The sequence below is a fragment of the Platalea leucorodia genome (genome assembly GCF_965183815.1).
Source record: "Platalea leucorodia genome assembly, chromosome: 9".
NCBI lineage: Eukaryota > Metazoa > Chordata > Aves > Pelecaniformes > Threskiornithidae > Platalea > Platalea leucorodia.
The window spans coordinates 8,706,174-8,725,148 of NC_138831.1; the positions used below are offsets into that span (position 1 = coordinate 8,706,174).

Here is an 18,975-nt window from a genome sequence, read left to right on the forward strand (position 1 = left end):
TCACCTCCTGACCCGTCTTGGGTAAACTAAAGAGATTTTAGCCTTTAAGGCTCTTCCATACAAGCCAGCTTTTCCAGCTTTAAAGCTTGTCTTGTAAACTTCTTACAGGTTGAATCTATAACCATGACGCCTTAACCAGCTCCTCACCAGGGAACGTCCATAAGAAATGTATAAACTCAACAGGAAGGCAATGAAGTCAAACATCTGGTGACATAAACCCAAGGAGCTGGACGATAGCAGTAAGTTCAGAGCTTGAGAGCATCATAGCCCTCAGGGTTCATCAGCCTCCCCAGCCCCACCAACAGCTTCAGGTACAGCAAGCCTAGCGTGAACCTACCTTGCTGACTTCTGGAATCCTGACAACCTGCTCTTTCATGGCCCAGGCCAAGGAGATGCGCAAGTGCTTGGTAGCCCACTCGTGTGCGGGTGCCTACACGCACACCCACACTCCCCTCCATGACTGGCTCTCCTTCGACGTGCGCTCACTCCTCCAGCCTGAAGGCAGCGACGTTTGCTTTCTGCCTACTGCTGCCTGTGGATTTCCACTTACTGGAAGGTCTGGCTTGAACAGAGCCAGCCCAGAGACTTTTGCTCATGGAAGAAGAGAGACAATAGCGATACGCAGGTGCTTCCTCCCATTTAAAGTGTTTACTTGTGCAGCTTAACACAGTGACGCTATTGTGAATTAGGTCTGCATGCTGGTTTACAGAGTTCAAAAGGTAGCACGTAACAAAAGGAACCCCAAAATACTGCTTATTAAACGAAATGCTGCAGATATTAAGTATTTTTTTTCTTTCCTTTTAAACTCTGCTTCCTTTGCCCATGCCAAGTAAGAGGGTTTTTCCAAGCATACAATAAAAGCAGTTTCAAATGGGAAATGATACATACTATATCAAAACAAAACAAAAAAATAACACAACACAAAAGCAGAGAGTTTATCAGTATAACTCCACTGCCTATGCAGCAGCTCCTTGCGGCATGGAAAGGACAACTCTGTCAGCTGCTACTGAAGGCTGAACTCAAGACGGTTATAACTGCACGTGCTGTGAGAAAAACCAAAAAGATCAAGAGAGAAGGTAAGGTATAGCTAAGGCATAACATCAGCCCAAAAGAGGAACAAAGGCCTATTTGTTTTATGAGATAAAGCAAGCAATTCAGCTGTATTCCACAGTACACCATTTGGCTTAGGACTGAAACAGGGAAGGAAGGAGAAGGAAAAAAAAAAAAAAAAAGCAGCAGCATCTGATTCTAATTTTGTTGTCCTAAGCTTACATTACATGAATCAAGATGTTTACTAGAGGTGCCAGGCACTCAAATCCACAGTTGGACCTTGTACATAGGAAGTATCAGATGTACTGAACATCTTGCAGTTCTCTCTACAGCCAGTGAAAGCTCAAAGATATCAGGACTTAACAGTAAAATAACAACAACAACAACGGCAAGTGTCAAGACACTTTTCCTGGTATCTAAATAGTCAGAAATCCAACTTTATATGCACTGATTTGTGAAAATCTCAGGCCTTCCACAGCACCACCTTTTTACTGTTCAATAAGTTTGAAATAAAATATCCGCACATTCAAGATCCTGCAACTTAAGACTGGACTTCATTTTCACGTAAAACTACACCACAAAATGCCAGATGTGTTGAAACCAATAGCACACAGATTCTCATTCAACCCCATTCTCTTAACATCAAAACAGATAGAATTGAGTCCTTTCACCCAAGTGCCATATTATTTTGCCTGTTCTCCCCAGTCGCCGCTATTTTAGATGTCCTTCCATTGATTTTCCTTCTTGGTGGGAACAGACTGAATGGGCACCTTACTCTCTATCACGTTCTGTGGGATGATTGCTCAGAGAACATCAGATCCAGACTCCTTCCATTCTCCATCATCAGCGAACCTGGAAATGGCAATTAAAATCCTTCTCTCCATTGCTCCTGTCACAGATGTGCTAGAAAGTAAGTGGCAAGTGTTGCTGTCATTGATGCAAGTGACAGAGTAATGCGATGGCTTAAAATTAGCGGCTTAATAATTTTAGAGTTGCTTTCATGCAGCTCAGCAATCCTGTCTCCAGCTTACTGGACTTCTCCTTGAAGTAACATAAGAACACAGGCAGATGTGTGCTAAAAACAGCTGCAGCAACTTAAGAACTCAATCGCTGACTAACAGCTTGGACCAAACCCGGGCTACCTGTGCTGAAACAGTCGGTCAGCCCTCTCACCCCCCACGCACTCGCCTCGCTTGAAGCGGCACTAGCAAACAGCAGATGGGCTTCAGAACCTCTTAAACCATCATGCCTGTTCTGCAAACAAACCCCTGGCAAGCAAAGGCTAAATGAGCATCTACAGTCGTCTCTAAGTTACCCACAAAAATGAAGACAAGGCATTGTGTGCACTGTGTTCTCAGGTAAGAACTCCAATACAGGGTAACTGCTAGGCAGTGTCTGCCCCAAATCACTCAGCACCACCACATGCACCCATCCTGAATTGCTCCGCCATCCCCTCCAGCAGCCCTGCAGAGGGGGACCGGGGACCTTGCAAGGCGGCAGGCAGGAAGACAGCACTCCCGTGTCTCTTTTATTGTTGGTTTTTAGTCTTTAGTCTTGCTGGACACAAGCAACCCATGTGTTTTATCTTTATGGCTCTCATTCTGCTGCTGCACACAGTTCCTGAAGGGACATAAGATGTCATCGCTTTAGACAAGATCCCACTGAAAAAGAATTTACTGCACATTCACCAAAAGACAGCATCAGAAAGTAAAGAGGTGAAAGTAACTTCATTTACTGGCGGTGGCTTATGGATGCTCAGAGATGCTGAGATTTATTACATACTGCCTTGGGCGGGTGGAAGGACAGCGAAAGGAGAGAAGAATTTCTGGCTGTAAAATGTCTTAAATGCCAAAACCCAAATGAGCCTTTACAAGATCTGTTACTTGTACTCGCTCCGAGGCTGCGAGAAGGGGGGTGGCCAGGGAGGGCCCAAGCCATCACCGAGGACCCCCAACATCCTCCAGGACAGCGCTACAAGCCCAGGGCTTGGCCCCGCCAGGTTGGGCCGGGGGCTGCAGGAAAGCTGCCCCCTCCCCGTGCCGCTGCTGGGCACCACGTGCTGGCGTGCAGAGCCCCACGCAGTCAGTGGGAGAACGGTATGGGGTGGGACAAATTGGGAAGAACATTAGGAAAGGTTTTTCCAAAGCTCTTAGCATGACAGAAAAGGACAAGTCCTGCCTTACAAATAACAACTATAAGAAAACACCTCTATGGGCAAAATAGAGGCAAAAACACAGTTCTGCAAAATCCTAAGCTCTTTGTTTGTTTTAAATGACTGAGAATAGAAGAAATGATTCACCCCTGAAGGGCTGCAGCCTGAAAGACCTGAATCCTCCAAGCAGCAATGCGCAGAAGTTGGAACTAAACACAACTGGAATTGGCAAGAAGAACAAATCATAGGTTTTCATTGCGGCAAATTAGGCTTTCAAACAGACCAGCAGTAACACAATGTTCAAAACTTTGTTGCATTACTTTTATGATTCCTCCCAGCAGCATTCAACAAAACATATCTGAGCTGTAATCAATTTCTTACAGCCTTATATAAACATTATAGGAATTTTGTCCTCTGCAATATTTCTTGCTCTCAAGGCTGCAATAAATAAGTCAGTTACAACCCCGCTGCCGCTTTGTCTCCTACCTTGCTGTCTCAAGTCACTGCTTTTATTTCTTTTAAGCTATCAGTATAACCACATTCAGCTTCAACAAACACTTTAAATATAACCTGTAGCTAAACTGTAGGCAGAATGAAGCATTTTGCATTCACGGGGGGGGAGTGGAAAGGAAAAGCTATTTTCCACTGTTAACACCACCTTACTTTCATCTACAATCTCTCTCCAGTATCAAGGAGGGGAATTCCGATAGCAACTCTCTCAAGCAACAACTCAAAGAGAACTGGGCCTGGAAAGTCCAGGAGCCAGGTAGTCACTATGGTCACATTCTCAAAAGCTGTGTAACAGGCACCCTGGCCACAGACACGTCAACCGATGAGGATGCTGGCACTGGCCCCTGCATGTGGTTGGCACACCGCCTTCTCCAGCATCACCTCGCTGCTCAGGGACAGTGTTGTGGTTCCAACTTACAGAGACGGGAGAGAACCAGGAGGCTCAGCTCCAGGAGGTACATGTGCCATTGAATATCCATCTTTTGAAGGTAGAGACCTTGTGGGAGATCGATCACTCCCCTCCAGGACGGAACTTCAGCCTGTCCTCGGGCCCTGCCCAAAGCACCTCACACAGCAGATCCAGGAGTATCTATCATGCTGGGTCCTAAGTTGTAGGGACATCTGAGAGGGGAATTGCCTGGGCACACTCCAGGGTCAGGACTCGAGACGAAACCTGAACTGGGCACCTGGCCAGTCAGAGAGCTCTAACAAAGCTGTGTGCCACTTAGGCACTGAACTGTCTTGCTTCAAGGCACTGGCTTCATTTAGTCTATGAAGAAAGGCCACAGTTTGTCACACCACACGTCCACCTACTCCATAGTCCCGTCCTGAGGAAGAGCAGCAGCAGCTGCTTCAGGAGGAGTGCTAGAAGAGGACAAGTGCACGGTGGTGCTTCCCCAGAAGAACACCCCACCTGGCAGAGGCTGCGGCTCAAGGATCACCTGAGCCAGAAGTCTTGGTATAGCCCTGGTTGGGTTTCTGCCTGTTGTTCTCTCCTCCATTCTCCCTCTGTTTCATCCAGGGAATGACAAATTCACCCCACCACTATGATAAAGCACCAGGGAGGGTGCGGAGCAGGAGGGGAGAAGAGACACTTGAGCAGACTTCAAAGGTTTCGCATTCTTTGAACACTTCACTCATACATAATTGAAAGGGCTACATGTTTGGACTACAAGAAAATAGATTTTTTTTTTTTTTCCCACTACCAGACCCATCACGTGAGGGATGCTGTCATACGATAGCCTTGGCAGAGGTTCGCAAACTTGGAGAATTTACTGGGAAGCAAAGTAAACTACTACTGACAGCAAGTGGACCAGAGCCCAGATCCCCGAGAGGTTCTGACAATGGGAGGACCCAGAAAAAATAAGCCAGCCTTGACCCAGCATCAGGGGAGGCCAAAAGGAGCACAGGCATGTATTTTATTTCACACTAACCTCCATTTGACCAGTTATGCAAATAAATCTCCGCTTGTCCTAAGCACACTTCTAGAGACTGAGGGAGAATTTGGGAGACTTCACAATACAGTCAGACCTGCTGGTCACTGCATTGCAACTGGGCTTCAAGAAATGAAGTATTAAGCAGGCAAGAATGGCACATGGGGCCCATAAAACACGGGAAACTGCCTCCAAAAAAAGTAATCCAAGCTAGAGAGGAAAAAAAAGAAAGGGCTTAGGGATTTGATATGTGATCATGATCACTTCAGTTCCTTGTGGGCAGAGAAGCAGTAGCTGGTCTCCAGAGAATATATCCCAGGGCAGCAAGAGACACAGGAGCAACACACCACTACAGCCCCAGCACCGACCCAACAGGGACCCGACATACCTGCCGCTGCAGGGAGCATGGCAGGGACCTGCAGCCTTTATGGCTAGGGAAAGCACCATGCACACACTCTGCACGAACGTAGGGCTTTTACCTGATTAAAAGAACAAACCAAGATGTATACATGATGCCCGGACTGCCCTCAGTGCAGGAGGGATCTGGCACATCTCGTTTTCAAGCAGCAGAGGTGCTGCAGCGCTGGCAGCCCCACGTGTTACTGTACTTCTGCTCCCCTTAGAGCAGAGGCTCCCCAGGGGCCGGGACCGCACCTTCATTAACTCATGTACGCAGTTTCCTGCGCTCGATTCTCCTAAGACTCCATTACTGAGGCTATTCAGAAACTGCTGCTATGAAGGTGGTACACTTAAATCTCAGCTCAGCTTCCCCTTGCTTACATCAGTGGAGCTTAGACATTCACTTATCACTAAACCCTGCAGCGCCAGGTCAGCTCATGTGTGCCAATATTCAAGTGAGCTTGATGTAAACCCTATCATTTTCCAATTGACTTAGTTAAACAGCTGCTTTCTTCCAATATAGGCAACACATCAGAACAACAGCATGAAGACTCCCTAGATTAATACAGTAACTGCAATACAGGCTTGCGAAAGGGCGTAATTCAGCCAAGGGCAGGAATGGAAGTCAAACCCCTAAACACTTAGACACAACAATTTCAAGAGACCAGCTTCTGCAGCTGAGAACAGCAACCATCCCGCGTCCTCTGCAACACCAAGGCAGACCAACATTTTGTACAGTTGACCCCAAGCAGCAGAGATGATCCAGCCAAAGGCACGCTCCCCAGGGCAAGGCAAAATAAACGCAGCACAAGTCAAGTGAAAAATAAAGAAAACTTTCAGACTGCTTAAGATATTGCCCCCCTTGGAGGCTCACCCAGCCCTACCACCTCTCCTGCATGCCCTGCCCACGGCAGAAGATGCTGCCCACCACGATGGTCAAGGCTTGACCTGCACTTCCCATCGGGAAGGTTCGACTGAGGCCTCTGCAGCATGGGAAGCTGCAAGCAAGCAATGCAGAGGAGATGGAGTCACTGCTTCAGTGCACTGATCCATACAGACAGCAAGAGGCAGGGTAAGGAAAAAAAAATGCACTAAAAATTCTTTTGACAGGGTGAAAAATGAAAGCAAAGTGAAACACAGCTCAATCTGTCAAAACAAAATCACAGCAAGCCCACTGAAAAGAAAAAAACCACACAGCTCAACTCGCATTTTCTAGTAGGCAATAACTGGTACATTTGTTTTCTTGAAGATAAGCGGGTGGGTTAAGTTTGCCAGACAACACTGAGCAGATCTGAAAGGTAATCACATCAGAAGCGCAAACGATCAAATATTGCAGCGGCTCTAAATACAACCAGGGACGTTAAGGACTTGCTTCCACCTTGCAATTCAAAAGACTCTCGAAGTTTTTACAGTTGCACTGTTGAGCTGATGGATGGAATCCAAAGCGCCTGAGCGAGACAAGCTTTTTCCTTTCCCTCTGAGCTCACCATTCAAAGAAGAGGAGAGATGATGCCCTTAGTAGCAAACGAGTCACAAATTGGCACGGCAAAAGGTCCCATACAGTGCATTTTTGGTCCGGATGGTAAAGGTCAACCTAATATTCAGAGTACAGAGAACCCATTAACCTGGTAAGAGAGTCCTAACAATGTTACCCAGAGGGTATCTTGAACGGTGAGACAGCTTGTAATTAGCTTAGGTGGGCCAACCTAATTACTCATTGCCTGAGGAAGCATCTCCCAATGCAAGAGGGGTACAAGATATATATTTATAGTTCTTTCCTGATAAGCTCATTATGAGCTTTCAGAGATGAATGACCACAGCATTTGACTGTTTTCTTGCAACCTGGAGATGCAAATGAGCCAGGATAACAAAGGCAGGGGCTGTGTGGGGGTCTAAGTGAAAAAGAAAGGGGGGAAGAAGAAAAAAAAAAAAAAAAAAAAAAATCACAACACCCCCCCCCCCGACTTCTGTTACACTACAATGTGAAATTGCAATTTGCTAGCTTTATTTTGAAATGGACAATTACATGCATGTCCATTTTGTATAAATGTGTGAACAAGCATTTCCATAAAACCCATTTTAACAAGGCCTCAAGCATTAAAAATAGGAAATAATACAGTAGAAACAGTTAATATAGATGTGCAACACCTCATACATATTCAGAACTGCATTCACACATTAAAAACTTAAAACCATTCTTCCAAATAAATCAGCATTAAAAAAAAAAAAACTAGTTTCCCAATGTTTCCATTCCAGCAGACCTTTGCCTGCTCAGACCTTTATTAGGCATAACAGGGTTGCAGGTGCACACAGAAATCTGCAGGTTTGCAGGTGCGCACAGACCTGGCACAAGATAGACGGGAAGAAAAAGATCTTTAAAACAAGTTTCCTTTTTCTGTTTCTCATTTATTTTTTTCAGGGTGTCTTCTAACATGTCTAAGTCTCCCCAGTACACACAGCTTTTCCGATTGCATCTGCATTGTTTTAACCTCTCCTCTTCATCACTCTATTGGTTGCCTGTTTTTTCAAGGGCTGAAATTCTACCACTTCTGTTTTACAAATTCTCTACCTTCTCCCTCAACGTTTCCCCTTTCATTAGAAATTAACTCTTCCATGTTATAGATCATCCTCCTCACAGCCAAATGCTTGGTGTCAGGTACCCTATTCCCATGACGCCCTTGCACAAAGCCAAGACGAGCAAGCCATCCCTGGCATCAGCAAGTTTGGGCCACTTCATTTAAGCAAATATTTACATACGTGCGTGCCATATTTCATAATCAAGTATTTGTGAGTGTGGGGTAAATGTTGAGGAACTCTTATCACGTTGACTTTGGTTTCACCACAGGCCGTGACCCTGCTTCTCAGCAGTAGCGCACTAGAGGAGATTCCCGGCAGCATCTGTAGCATCTGAGATGACCCCTCAGTAAGAGGCGGGGAGAAAATGAAATTTAACCCATGGCTACAATTCCTACCCTCTAGCTCAAACTCTGAGTCTCATTCAAGTGCTAGTTCAGTATTTTCGTCTGCTAAAATACATGAAGTCATTAGGATCTGGTGGAGGAGGAAAGGAACCCAGGTGCAGATCTCCAGCAGTGTAATTCAAACTTCAAGATGGCCTTTGTTAATTTTTACAAAGCCTAACAAAGTAGCAGCCAGAAGTACCAAGCAGCTCTAATGAGTGTTCTGCTGCTGACCTTCAGTCATTCGTGTACCCTACACGATAAACCTGTCTCCTCCTTGGACAGGCTGGTGAACGTCCATCAGCAGGTTGTGATCCCAGCCCCACCTTTGGGAGCAGACAGCAGCACCGCTGCCAGACACGGGCAGGGCCGGGGCTGCCAACAGATAGCTCGGCCAGCCAAGCGGAATCAATCCTGCCAGACGGACTGCGTGGGTGCAGCTTGGTCTACAGTTGGACATTTCTGACATAACTTTGCCTCTACAGAACAGAATCAAGAGGGAATTTATAGAGGCTTCAGTTACCCATCACCTTCTCTGTTTCGGCATAGGAAAAAGTAGTTTGAAGTTACAAAACTACAAGCAAAAAATAGTATTTGCTATTTTCCATTAGGGTCAAAGAGAGTCTAATGATTTTTTTTTTTTCCCCTAGTGTTTTTTGAAAGGCTCCTAATTACTCAGCTCCTTATTGTGTTCATTTAAATGTGCTCTGCCCAGTGTCCCAATTAGTGTGATTTATGCACAAGCACTTAAATCACACAAACGAGACTCGGGGTCTTGCAGCTCCAAGCAGAGCAAACACGTACACCCCACATGTAAGGGCATTTAGGCAGGTCTCCAGTTTAACTTCATTTTTCACCATTAAACCAAAAAAAGTCCTCGTAGGCTAGCTTTGATAGAAGTTGCTGCTAGAGCCTGCACAGATGTATCCTACGCCAGCTCGGGAGCCGCCTTCGCAGGATGCGTGCCTGCCGTAGGTGAACACTCACGCTGACTCAAAGATGAGCCCCAGACTATCTCAGCGATCATCTCTTCCCATCTCTTTCTGTGGGGCATGCCGGGGTGAGTCCCACCACCCCCGCGAGAGGCTGAGCACGTCGGTCCTTCTGCACGATGCCCTCCCCGACCCCACAACAGGCTCCCCGCTCCCCGTGCGAGCGCTCTGCCTACCAGGGATTGCTGCCGTGAGGGTCCCAAACAGGGTGCTCACCCCGGGGACGGCTGCCTACGGGGAGCACATGTCAAAATATCACCACCGTGGCTTCCCGGCAAGCCGCAGTGTCTCACCACGCAGACGCCTGAGGACACGTTGGCCACAGCACTGCCGTGGTGGGACAGAGCTGATGCCCACACGCGCTCTAGAAAGTCACTTAACAATCAAATACTAAATAAAATCAAGAAACAGAAGCAAAAAATGCTGTCGTAGCTCTGTCACCTGTTGGGACATTTCCAAAGAAACACCAATCTAGAAAAACCACCCGAGTCCTCTCCACCTCCCAGTTTCTCTGAAGATAAAGTGGGAGTAACACCAACCAACACAACAGTTCATGCCATACATTGTGAGTGGAAGTCCACGCTTTGTGGGATTCAAAGCACAGCTCTAATTTTCAATCAAACCTAGTCCCACATCACAATTTTGGTGCCACGTTATTTGTACTTTAAATCTATTAAAAACCCAACATGTTCTTCCATGCAAACTTAGTCCTGCAATATAGTTCTCAAAGCTGAGAAAGAAAGACTGGAAAACAAAACTCCTTGATAAATACACAGAAATTCCTCAGCCTTTTGTAAAGCATAACTGGAAATGACATGCACTTTAACAGGGTAAAATCTGGGAACTGCCACCCCAGCGGTAAATGCTGTGACAAGCCCTGCTTCCTTCCTTATCTGTGGCCAATAAAAGACGAAACACTCTAGAAATTAGTCACCTCCAATTTCCACTATCGGCAAGAACCTTAACAAAGAGCATACTTTTAATGATACCGACCCTCCACAAGCATTTACAGAAACATATGTTTTTTAAAATTAAAATCCAGAACAAGTCATGCCCTGGGGGCTCACCGGCCAGCCGCGGAGAACAGCTCAAACCTCTCCTCCTCAGCCCAAGGAGGAGCATTTCCACACCAGGCTGCCTGCCTGCTGTTTGAGGTCTGCAGCCCCGCTCGCAGCCCAGTGCAGAGTCAGGCCCCTGCCCGAGGAGCCCCCCACACCTCTCCTCGGTCCCCTCCGAGCCCCCAAATCTCTCCTCGGTCCCCTCCGAGCCCTCCAGCCCTGCACATCGCTCCCCAGGAGGACCATCTTCCTTCTCCCAAACATGCACCTCTGAGCCCCCCAAATCTCTCCTCGGTCCCCTCCGAGCCCTCCAGCCCCGCACATCGCTCCCCAGGAGGACCATCTTCCTTCTCCCAAACATGCAGCCATGCTGTGGCAAGTGAGCTCTCTTATTTCATGTCCTGGCTTCAAAAGCTTTTGTTTCCTCTACTGATCACCTTCCTCCTGCCAATATGCTCATTTCTGGACTCAGCCCTATTTCTCCATTAACTTCCTGCATTTAATATATTCAGATATCCCACGTGTCCTGTTTGCCGCTGCATCTGCATCCAGGAGCGCAGGCAGACCTTGTTTTACCCCTCCAGCACTGCTCTCCTGCTTTCACAGAGCCAGCAGTTACGTAGGGTCGGGGAGCAAAAATATAATTATAGGAAAATGTATTTAGGAAGAGCAGATTACCAAAACAAATGGGAACAGTGGGAGAGATGAAAGCAGGTTTGTGCTGGCAACAGTGTGCAGCAACGGCTGAGTGTCCAGATGCCAAACTGGGGATGGCACCCGTGCCTGACCAAGGGCTGTCTGGTTTTTGTTGGATGGTTGAAATCATCCACCATCAACTGCATTTCAGATGGAGACATCTCCCCTGCACGTGGCCAGCCAGCGGCACACCCAGCTCCGCCACCACTTCAAAGCAGTGGAGGCAGTTCCCACTGTAATCCAGCTGAACCCTCAAAGACCATCTCCAGCATCCAAAGTGGCACTTTCCAGTCCCTTTCATGGCCCGAGCCAGTGACCATCTTCGCTCCCGAGAGGCTGGCATCATCGCTGCTGGGGGGCAGGGCTGGGCAGAGAGCTGCTCGCCCGACACTGATCCAACCTGCCACACATCACGGCTCCGCTCCCTCCCTCCCTTCCCGGGAAGGTTACTGCCCCCATCCCCTACAACCACCCAGCACACAGCGGGCTGCATCGCGGGACTGCGCTGCAGCAGATACTAAATTGGCAGCCTCGTTAGCAGTTTCTGAGATACCAGAAAGTGAATTGTCCCAAATGTTCAGCAGAAGGCTTTGGGCCACCCGAGCTGAGCAGCCAGGACGAAGCAGGGTATGAGATACATTGGTGGAGGCCAAAACCAGAGCATTTCAACTTCCAAGGCAGCAGCTTTATCAATTCACACAAAATTAAAGCACTTACTAACATGCATGCATTGATGGATAGCAAATTGCAATAAGGATAATGGGAGGGCAAGAAAAAAAAAATGGTAAATTAACAAAATAAAGCTGATTCTGGTGGCATGAAATTCTTGTCACTCCTGGATTAGCCTGTACTCCATTTATCGACCGCTCTGGGTTTTGGTTTTGTTTCCCCTAATTCTAGGGAGGTGCTTTGAGAAATGTGGCCTTTCTTCCCTCTCTAGGAAAAAACACCCTCATCTGCACTGCATATTTTTAAGATTAATGATCCAAGGTCAACCTCTTGAAAGGAGTTGTAGTGGTGAAATATTTTTCTAAACCACATTTCAGTGAAGGAAGAATTTCATCTTGACTCAGGATACTTGTTTTTAACATAGGTAGGTTCTGGGGCTCTTTTTGGTTCCTTAAACAATATCGACCAATTAAGACTCCAAGGCCTGATTAAATCAATGCCCTTCAGGTCAATCCTGGTTACCAAAGTGACAAAGGTCAAGCACTACAGAAAAAATAATGATTTCATGATGAACAGAAAAGATGTATAACTATTGTCCTATTCTTGTTCTGCCAAAAAAAAAAAAAAAAAAGAAAGCCAAAGCCAGCACTGCCTGACAATAGTGCACAGTAGCTGAGCAAAGTTACCGAGAGAGAACGGTATTAATGAAAGGGACCTCTGCTCGGCCAAGGTACCCCTTCATTTGGGCAGAAATCGGTACAGGGCCCTCACGGACCTCCTTATCATGGAAGGCAATTAAAGATGGATAGAACAACCTCTTCTGGCTCCACTGATGCGTGTAGAAGAGGACATATACACATAACCAGAGATGGGTTTGTGTTAAGTCAATCAGAAGATCAAACAAGTGCTCACCCCTGAGGGCAACCCCGAGGTGTCCGTGGGTGCTCCCGTGCTCAGTATCAACATCAGCCCAGGTGACATGGGCTGGAGATCATGGCAAATCTGCATCAGCCTCCTTTGCTGTGAGGAAGGCAGGGTCTAGCATAGGTGGGCGCAGACAGGGAAAGGAAGAAAGGAGAAGAGAGAAAAAAGAAAAAAAAAAAAAAAAAAAAAGGAAGAAAAGCCAGTGTCCTTCAACTAGCAAAATTCCCTGGGTAATGAAGAGAAACCCGTTGTTCCTAATGCCAGCAAGTAGGTCAGGACCAGACCCTCGAGACTCAAAATCCAGAAATCCATCTCCAACCTGTGGCTTGTATTTACATTTTGCAAAAGAAACCCAGCAGAACAAATTCCTCCAGAAACTGCTGATCTCTGCAGACTCCAAGGGCACGTAAAGAAACTTTTACATGCTGAGTTTTAAAGCATAAGAGCAACAGAAGAGGGCTGTTTGTTTTTAAAACCTGTTCCCAGGCTGAAACCCTCAATTCCAGAGTGAGACTAATGTACACGGAGGTGTTTACAAGCCTCTCCAATGGGAATTTTATGAACGGAAGAGCCGACGCAGGCTGAGCTGTAGCCTTGAGAGTCACGAGCGCAATACCACACTCTTCCTGTCTCCAGAGGTGACCCATCTCTTACATGTCAGAGCACACAAGCGTTAATTTGGGACCGATGACTCACGATTCCTGTTTTCCAGAACATTCAAACCAATATTGCAAGGAAACCTGTTGTGGTTTTTTTTTTTCCTCTCCCCATAGCTGAGTGGCTGGGTAAGAACAGGAAAGGCAGGAAGACGTAAAAAATGGAGCAAAATGGATAAACAGCTCTGTTAACCTTTCCTGAGCCTTCCCAAGTGATGTGCTGTAGAAGGTCCCCCCGCACAGGTCACAGGGCGTGCAGAGGCTTTGCATCAGAAGGCCAAGTGCTCGTTGGAGATGCTAATGACGCCTGGTTGATCTGGAGCAAATTGAGGACAAACAGACCCAAACACTCAAACACCCCAGATGCACCATCACACACTCAGCCTCTTCTAGGAGCCGCACCGTGCTGCCTGGCTGCTGTGGGCTCAGGGGAGGAATATTTTAAGTTTTTATTAGGCCCAAAAAACAAGTACGTAACATTGCCCGGCTCCACAAACACTGAAACTTTACATACAGGGGGGAAAAAAAAAGAAAAAAGAAAAAAAGAAAAAAAAAAAAAAAAGAAAAAAAAGGCAGCTGATCACTTAAACCGGCTGGGGGAATGCCAGCATGGCTATCTCCAGCAGAACAAAAGCTCTCCCCAGCCAGCCCCAGCCTCCAGCACAGCCCTAAGGAGCACGTTGCTGCAGCAGAAGTGAGGACCTGCTGCAGATATCAAAAACGCCTGACAGCTCCCAAAGCTGCTATTTGCAGGAGGCCGGTCTTTGGGTTCGGCACCGTTTGCACACCATTGCCAAGGCTGAAAGCTTTTTAAACGTTCTGCCTATTTAAACAGCACCGAAACAACAGGGCTCCGCAGGTGGAAATCCACCCAACACGTCCATGCAGGTGCCCAGGGATGGAGCAGCACCCGCCGGGTCCATCACTGCCGGGACCAGGATTCTCTTAAAGAATAACATAAAAATGCAGATTATGCAAGATTTCTAGTGGAGACAGGCTGAAGGCTCCCAGGTAAGGTGGGACCACATCACAGCACAGTCGGATGGGCCCTAAGGGCCACTTTCCCCATGCCCCAGGGATCTCGCAGCCCTGCGTCCTGCTCCCGCAGGTGTAACCTTGGTAAATTAATCCCAAGGGATGTCTTTGCCATCCACCAGTAAACAAACAAAGGGATTAAGTGATAAAATTATCTACTGCCAACTCAGATATAAAATTACAGCCAGCCTGCGCTGCTGACAGAGAAGAAAGCAGGCAAACGTTCAAGGCTCCTTCAAGACCTCTCATCAGCTGCTTTTCCTTTCTGAGGAGCGTCACCTTTTCTGAAGACGTTGCAGAGCCTATAATAATTCCTACCAAAAGTGACATTACTTCATTTCCTCTGGAAAACAACAGCTCTACCAACCCCTCCTTCCCCCGTCTTGTGCTCTCATGAGCAACGCGCTGGGATCTCCGGGAAGGGGGTAAGGTCAGGAGCAAACGCCTGGATTGCTCCCAGATTAGCAGCCCGGAGGGAGTCATTCCAACAGAAAGCATTTACAATATTCTTGGTATTAAATGCTTTTGGCCAAGATGAAATTTGTTAGAGTTTGCACTTTGGTTTTTTCAAAGCTCTGAAGTAATTTCTTTCCCCAAAGCTGCCTCCACAGGCAGAATTTGTGGGAAAAGGGAGATTTCGCACACAGAAACCAGCACGGCTAAATAATAAACTGAGGCAGTTGCTCAGATGCTGAAGCTTGATCAATTATTTTCCACAGAAGCAAAGTACCCACATTAGAAGGCAAGTTGTTGTACCTAAACTGATGGTTGTGTCACCCTAATTTCCTGAGATTAATCCTGTTTCAGTCAGACCCTTATCTAAATACAAATAGGAAAACTAAACATACAATCAAGCAAACATCCAAAAAAACCCTTGACTATAATTTGGCTGGACAAGAGCTTTATGAGGAGCAGCTGGTTTATCCCCAAGATTTCCGAATTATTTTATTAGGAACCAAGAGCTCTTAGAAGAGGCTGACAAGACCCCATTAAATCACCAAACATTTAACAGTCCGGTATATTACATTTTGCCCTTCCCTCTCTTCCCAACACAAATCAATCTTTTTTTTTTTTTTCTTTCATTTCCCAACGTCACTGATTCTGCACACAGTGAATTTCTATCACAATATTGGATGGGGAGCACCTCATCTATTAAAATGCCATCAGTATCAGCTCTGTAGGTGATGACTTCAGAGAGGAAATAACATTGCTTTCCCTGCCCCCCACCCCAGCTTCACATTTTCACATTTTCTCACAAGGAAAAGGGCACTGTGCTCTCAGACTGGAACTGATAAAAACCACTATGGAGCAAAGAAAGGCCTAAAGGCTGAATGAACCAGTTTTAACTCCTGCAGAAAAATACTTTTTCTAAGACCAAGTCTGAAGAAAACAGTACCTCGGGAAGATACTGGATGAAGAAAAAAAGATCAGTTTGGTTTTTTTTTTTTGTTGGTGCCAGCTGGAATCCAACCCACTTTCTTCCACCAAATTTTTATAATCTAACGAATCAAAAAACTCCAAAGAAAACACAGTCAAAAAGCATGTTTAAACCTCAGCAAAACCTGGCTTGGAAACACTGCCAAACAAGCTGGAGCAAACTTGCAGTGCATGAACATACCTCCCATTCAGCATCATGTATTTGCCCTGCGAGCAAAGGTCCTGCCCTGCACTCTCAGGCACCAGACCTGCATCGCTGGCTCAGCATCAAGGCAGCAGCTCCTGTCAGTTCAGGCAAAAGGTTAAATTCAAGCTTGCAGATTGGCACATGCCGTATTTGAGAGATTTTAAAATGAAGTAAGAGCCGTCAGGCGTTGGATAACTGCTGAGAGGGGAGTGTGGGAGAATTCAAGACTTCCATGACGTTGGGCTGCCTGGTAGTGCTTGGCTGAAAACACTCAGAAATATTCCCACTGCTGTGATTTCATGCAGAAGCACAGCGGTATGATGACTAATGGCCACATAAAACCCATAAAGACAAAGATACTTTAAATATTTCCGATTATTACTCTTTAAACAGTTCAACACAGTTCCCCATTCATCAGTAACTGGGATGGGTGTACCTCCAGTGCTACAACACTCCTGCAGTCCCTGATTGTGTCTTGCTGCGTAGGTGGAAACCATGTATCTGGGACAAGCGAACACAGATAGGTAACAAATGACCAAACACTGAGTTTGGGGATTTAAACAGCATCCAGGAAGGAGCTGCAAATAGCTCCAGTAAAAGTGGAGAAAGGAAGGAGGAATCCTTTCTCTTTTATAAACCCTCAATGCTCTGATGCTCCGTGCTAAACATCACTGCTGGCAGGCGAGAGCATCCCAGCTGGACCAGAAGAGGCACAGGACACGGGTGGAGTTGTGACAGCAATGCTTCCTAATGTGCTCCAGAGAAACCTTCTTCTCAACTCCAGACTTAATATTGATTTAAATCCTGAAGCATGAAGCCATATCCCATCCAATATTCTTAATTTCAAAGGGCTGGGTTTTGTTTTGGGTGGCTTTTTGCCTTAATCTCAGTTGCTCCAAGAGTTCGTGTATATTTAATTACTGGCATCGTCTCAGACGTTGTTGAATTTTGGCCGTCAGTAATACCCTGTGGCAAGGAGCTCTGCAAATTAACAAGGGGGAAGCCATTCCCTGTTCCCTTTGGAGTGCAGCATTAAGGCTGCATAGTTAAATTCCCAGAGGCCAGGAAGTGAAAATATTAAATATTCTAATAACATCACTAAAGAAGTCATGTTGTACATATATGTCATTCCACTCAAATATTTTTCCTGTTTAATCATTTAGCTTTAATGCAACTTGTGCTGGCGTTAAAGGTTCATGCACAAAAAAGAAAGGAAGGATCTCACACAGGAATCCCGTACAGGATATAACATAACCAGGCAACCACCACTGCAGACACTCAAATTTCACATTTTCTAATTTTGTTGATTCTAACTAGACAAGCTTAATGGCACAGTAATTATATAAATTACCTGGAATACATAACACTGCATTTATACATAATAAATGAACTGTTGCAGAGGAAACACCAATGAAATATCATAACTAACTTTTTATTCAGTTTCGCTCTTTAAAAAAAAAAAAAAGAAAATCAAAGGCCACGTAACTGCAGCAAAACAATGAGCAAAAACAGCTTCTGTGAGAAGCTTCTTCCCACAGACCTTTACTTAAATCTGGGCAATTAAGAGATTTCCAGGAGGCTGGGGACCGCAAACCAACAGGCACACCTCACCCAGAATTGTCACACAAAAAATTCAACTTCCCCACTCCGAAACCTAGCAAAGCCCTAGGCAGCCTTAGCTGAAGTTGCCAGACTGGCAGGACCATAACCATGCAGCATTAAAAAGTGAACGGGAAAAGGAAATTTCCCATTTAAGAGCTGTCACACAAAATGAAACAACAACCCCTCCTTTTTTTTTTTTTTAATTCGAAACAAGCTCTCCCGACACAAGCCAAGCACAGACGCAGTATGGCTGAGATTGTCTGGCAGGAGCAACCAGTTAGTCCAAAGCCGTGACAGTTTATACAAACACTTTAAACAAAAAATAAGATTTCACAAGCATGACACAGATGCATGGCCAGATTCAAGCAGATGCCGGTGTGACTGTCTTGCATTTCTGTGTCTTTTTAAGAAAGGTCAATGAACGTGAAAGGGAATTGCAGCCTCTCGGAAAAAAGGTGCGAGAGCAAGACTCCTGCCTCCCCGGGAGCCCCAGACACGCACAGACGTCCCGTCCTCCTCTGCACCATCTTGCTGCAGACACCTCACACTTCAATTTTTTTTTTTTTTTTTTTTTTTTTTTTTTTTTTTTTTTTTTACACTTTTGCATTAGTCCTATAGAAAGACCGTGCTCCAATTCTTCCACCAGGCACCGTGCAGGCTGCTCCTGAGGCGATCCACCGCAGAGCCCTGCCTCAGCAGAAGGTGAACTCGTCTCCTTGATCAGAGGTTTTTTGCCTGGGCCAAGCATCCTCTGCAAAAGCGAGTGACTGGCGTTACTGGGGCCCCCCTCCACAAAAGCTGCTTGGACTTTACATTTACTTGACAGCTAAATACCCAACATTGCTGAGTTTCTGCCAGACCACTGGAAGAGAGCACTTCGCTGGAGCAAAAGCTACCCCAAACATGCAATTGGGATGAAGTCCCCATGTCACTTAACACCACAGCTCTCCTTCAACCCATTCCTCCCAGTGAGACTTCGAAAGCAACTGGAGTCGAACAGACACTTCCAACTTCCAACTCTTTTTTTTTTTTTTTTTTTTTTTTTTTTAGAAAGAAGAAAAAACCCTAAAAGGCCAGCAAACCACTTAAGGGAGAGCATAGACTTGAAATACATACATATATTAAAGAAAAGTCAAACCATAGGCTTTGACTGCAGCCAAAAGAACAAAGTATCTGAATTCGGTCTTCAAAGACAAGGAAATTCAGAAGTAACAG

At 46.0% G+C, this 18,975-nt stretch overlaps 1 protein-coding gene across 9 annotated transcripts in view; it reads right to left on the minus strand.

Annotated features, from left to right (window-relative positions):
* The window catches only part of MAGI1 (membrane associated guanylate kinase, WW and PDZ domain containing 1), a gene marked incomplete at its 5' end in the record, with an annotated part of 358,756 nt that overhangs the window by 308,837 nt on the left and 30,944 nt on the right, over positions 1–18,975 (minus strand). Inside the window, one exon of one of the 9 annotated variants that reach the window (XM_082321193.1) lies at positions 338–503. The exons of the other annotated variants lie outside the window; for them this stretch is intronic. Within the exon in view, the coding sequence (XP_082177319.1) occupies positions 338–458 (121 nt within the window). Of the gene's footprint in view, positions 1–337; positions 504–18,975 lie in introns of those variants that run through there. 9 annotated transcript variants of the gene reach the window in all.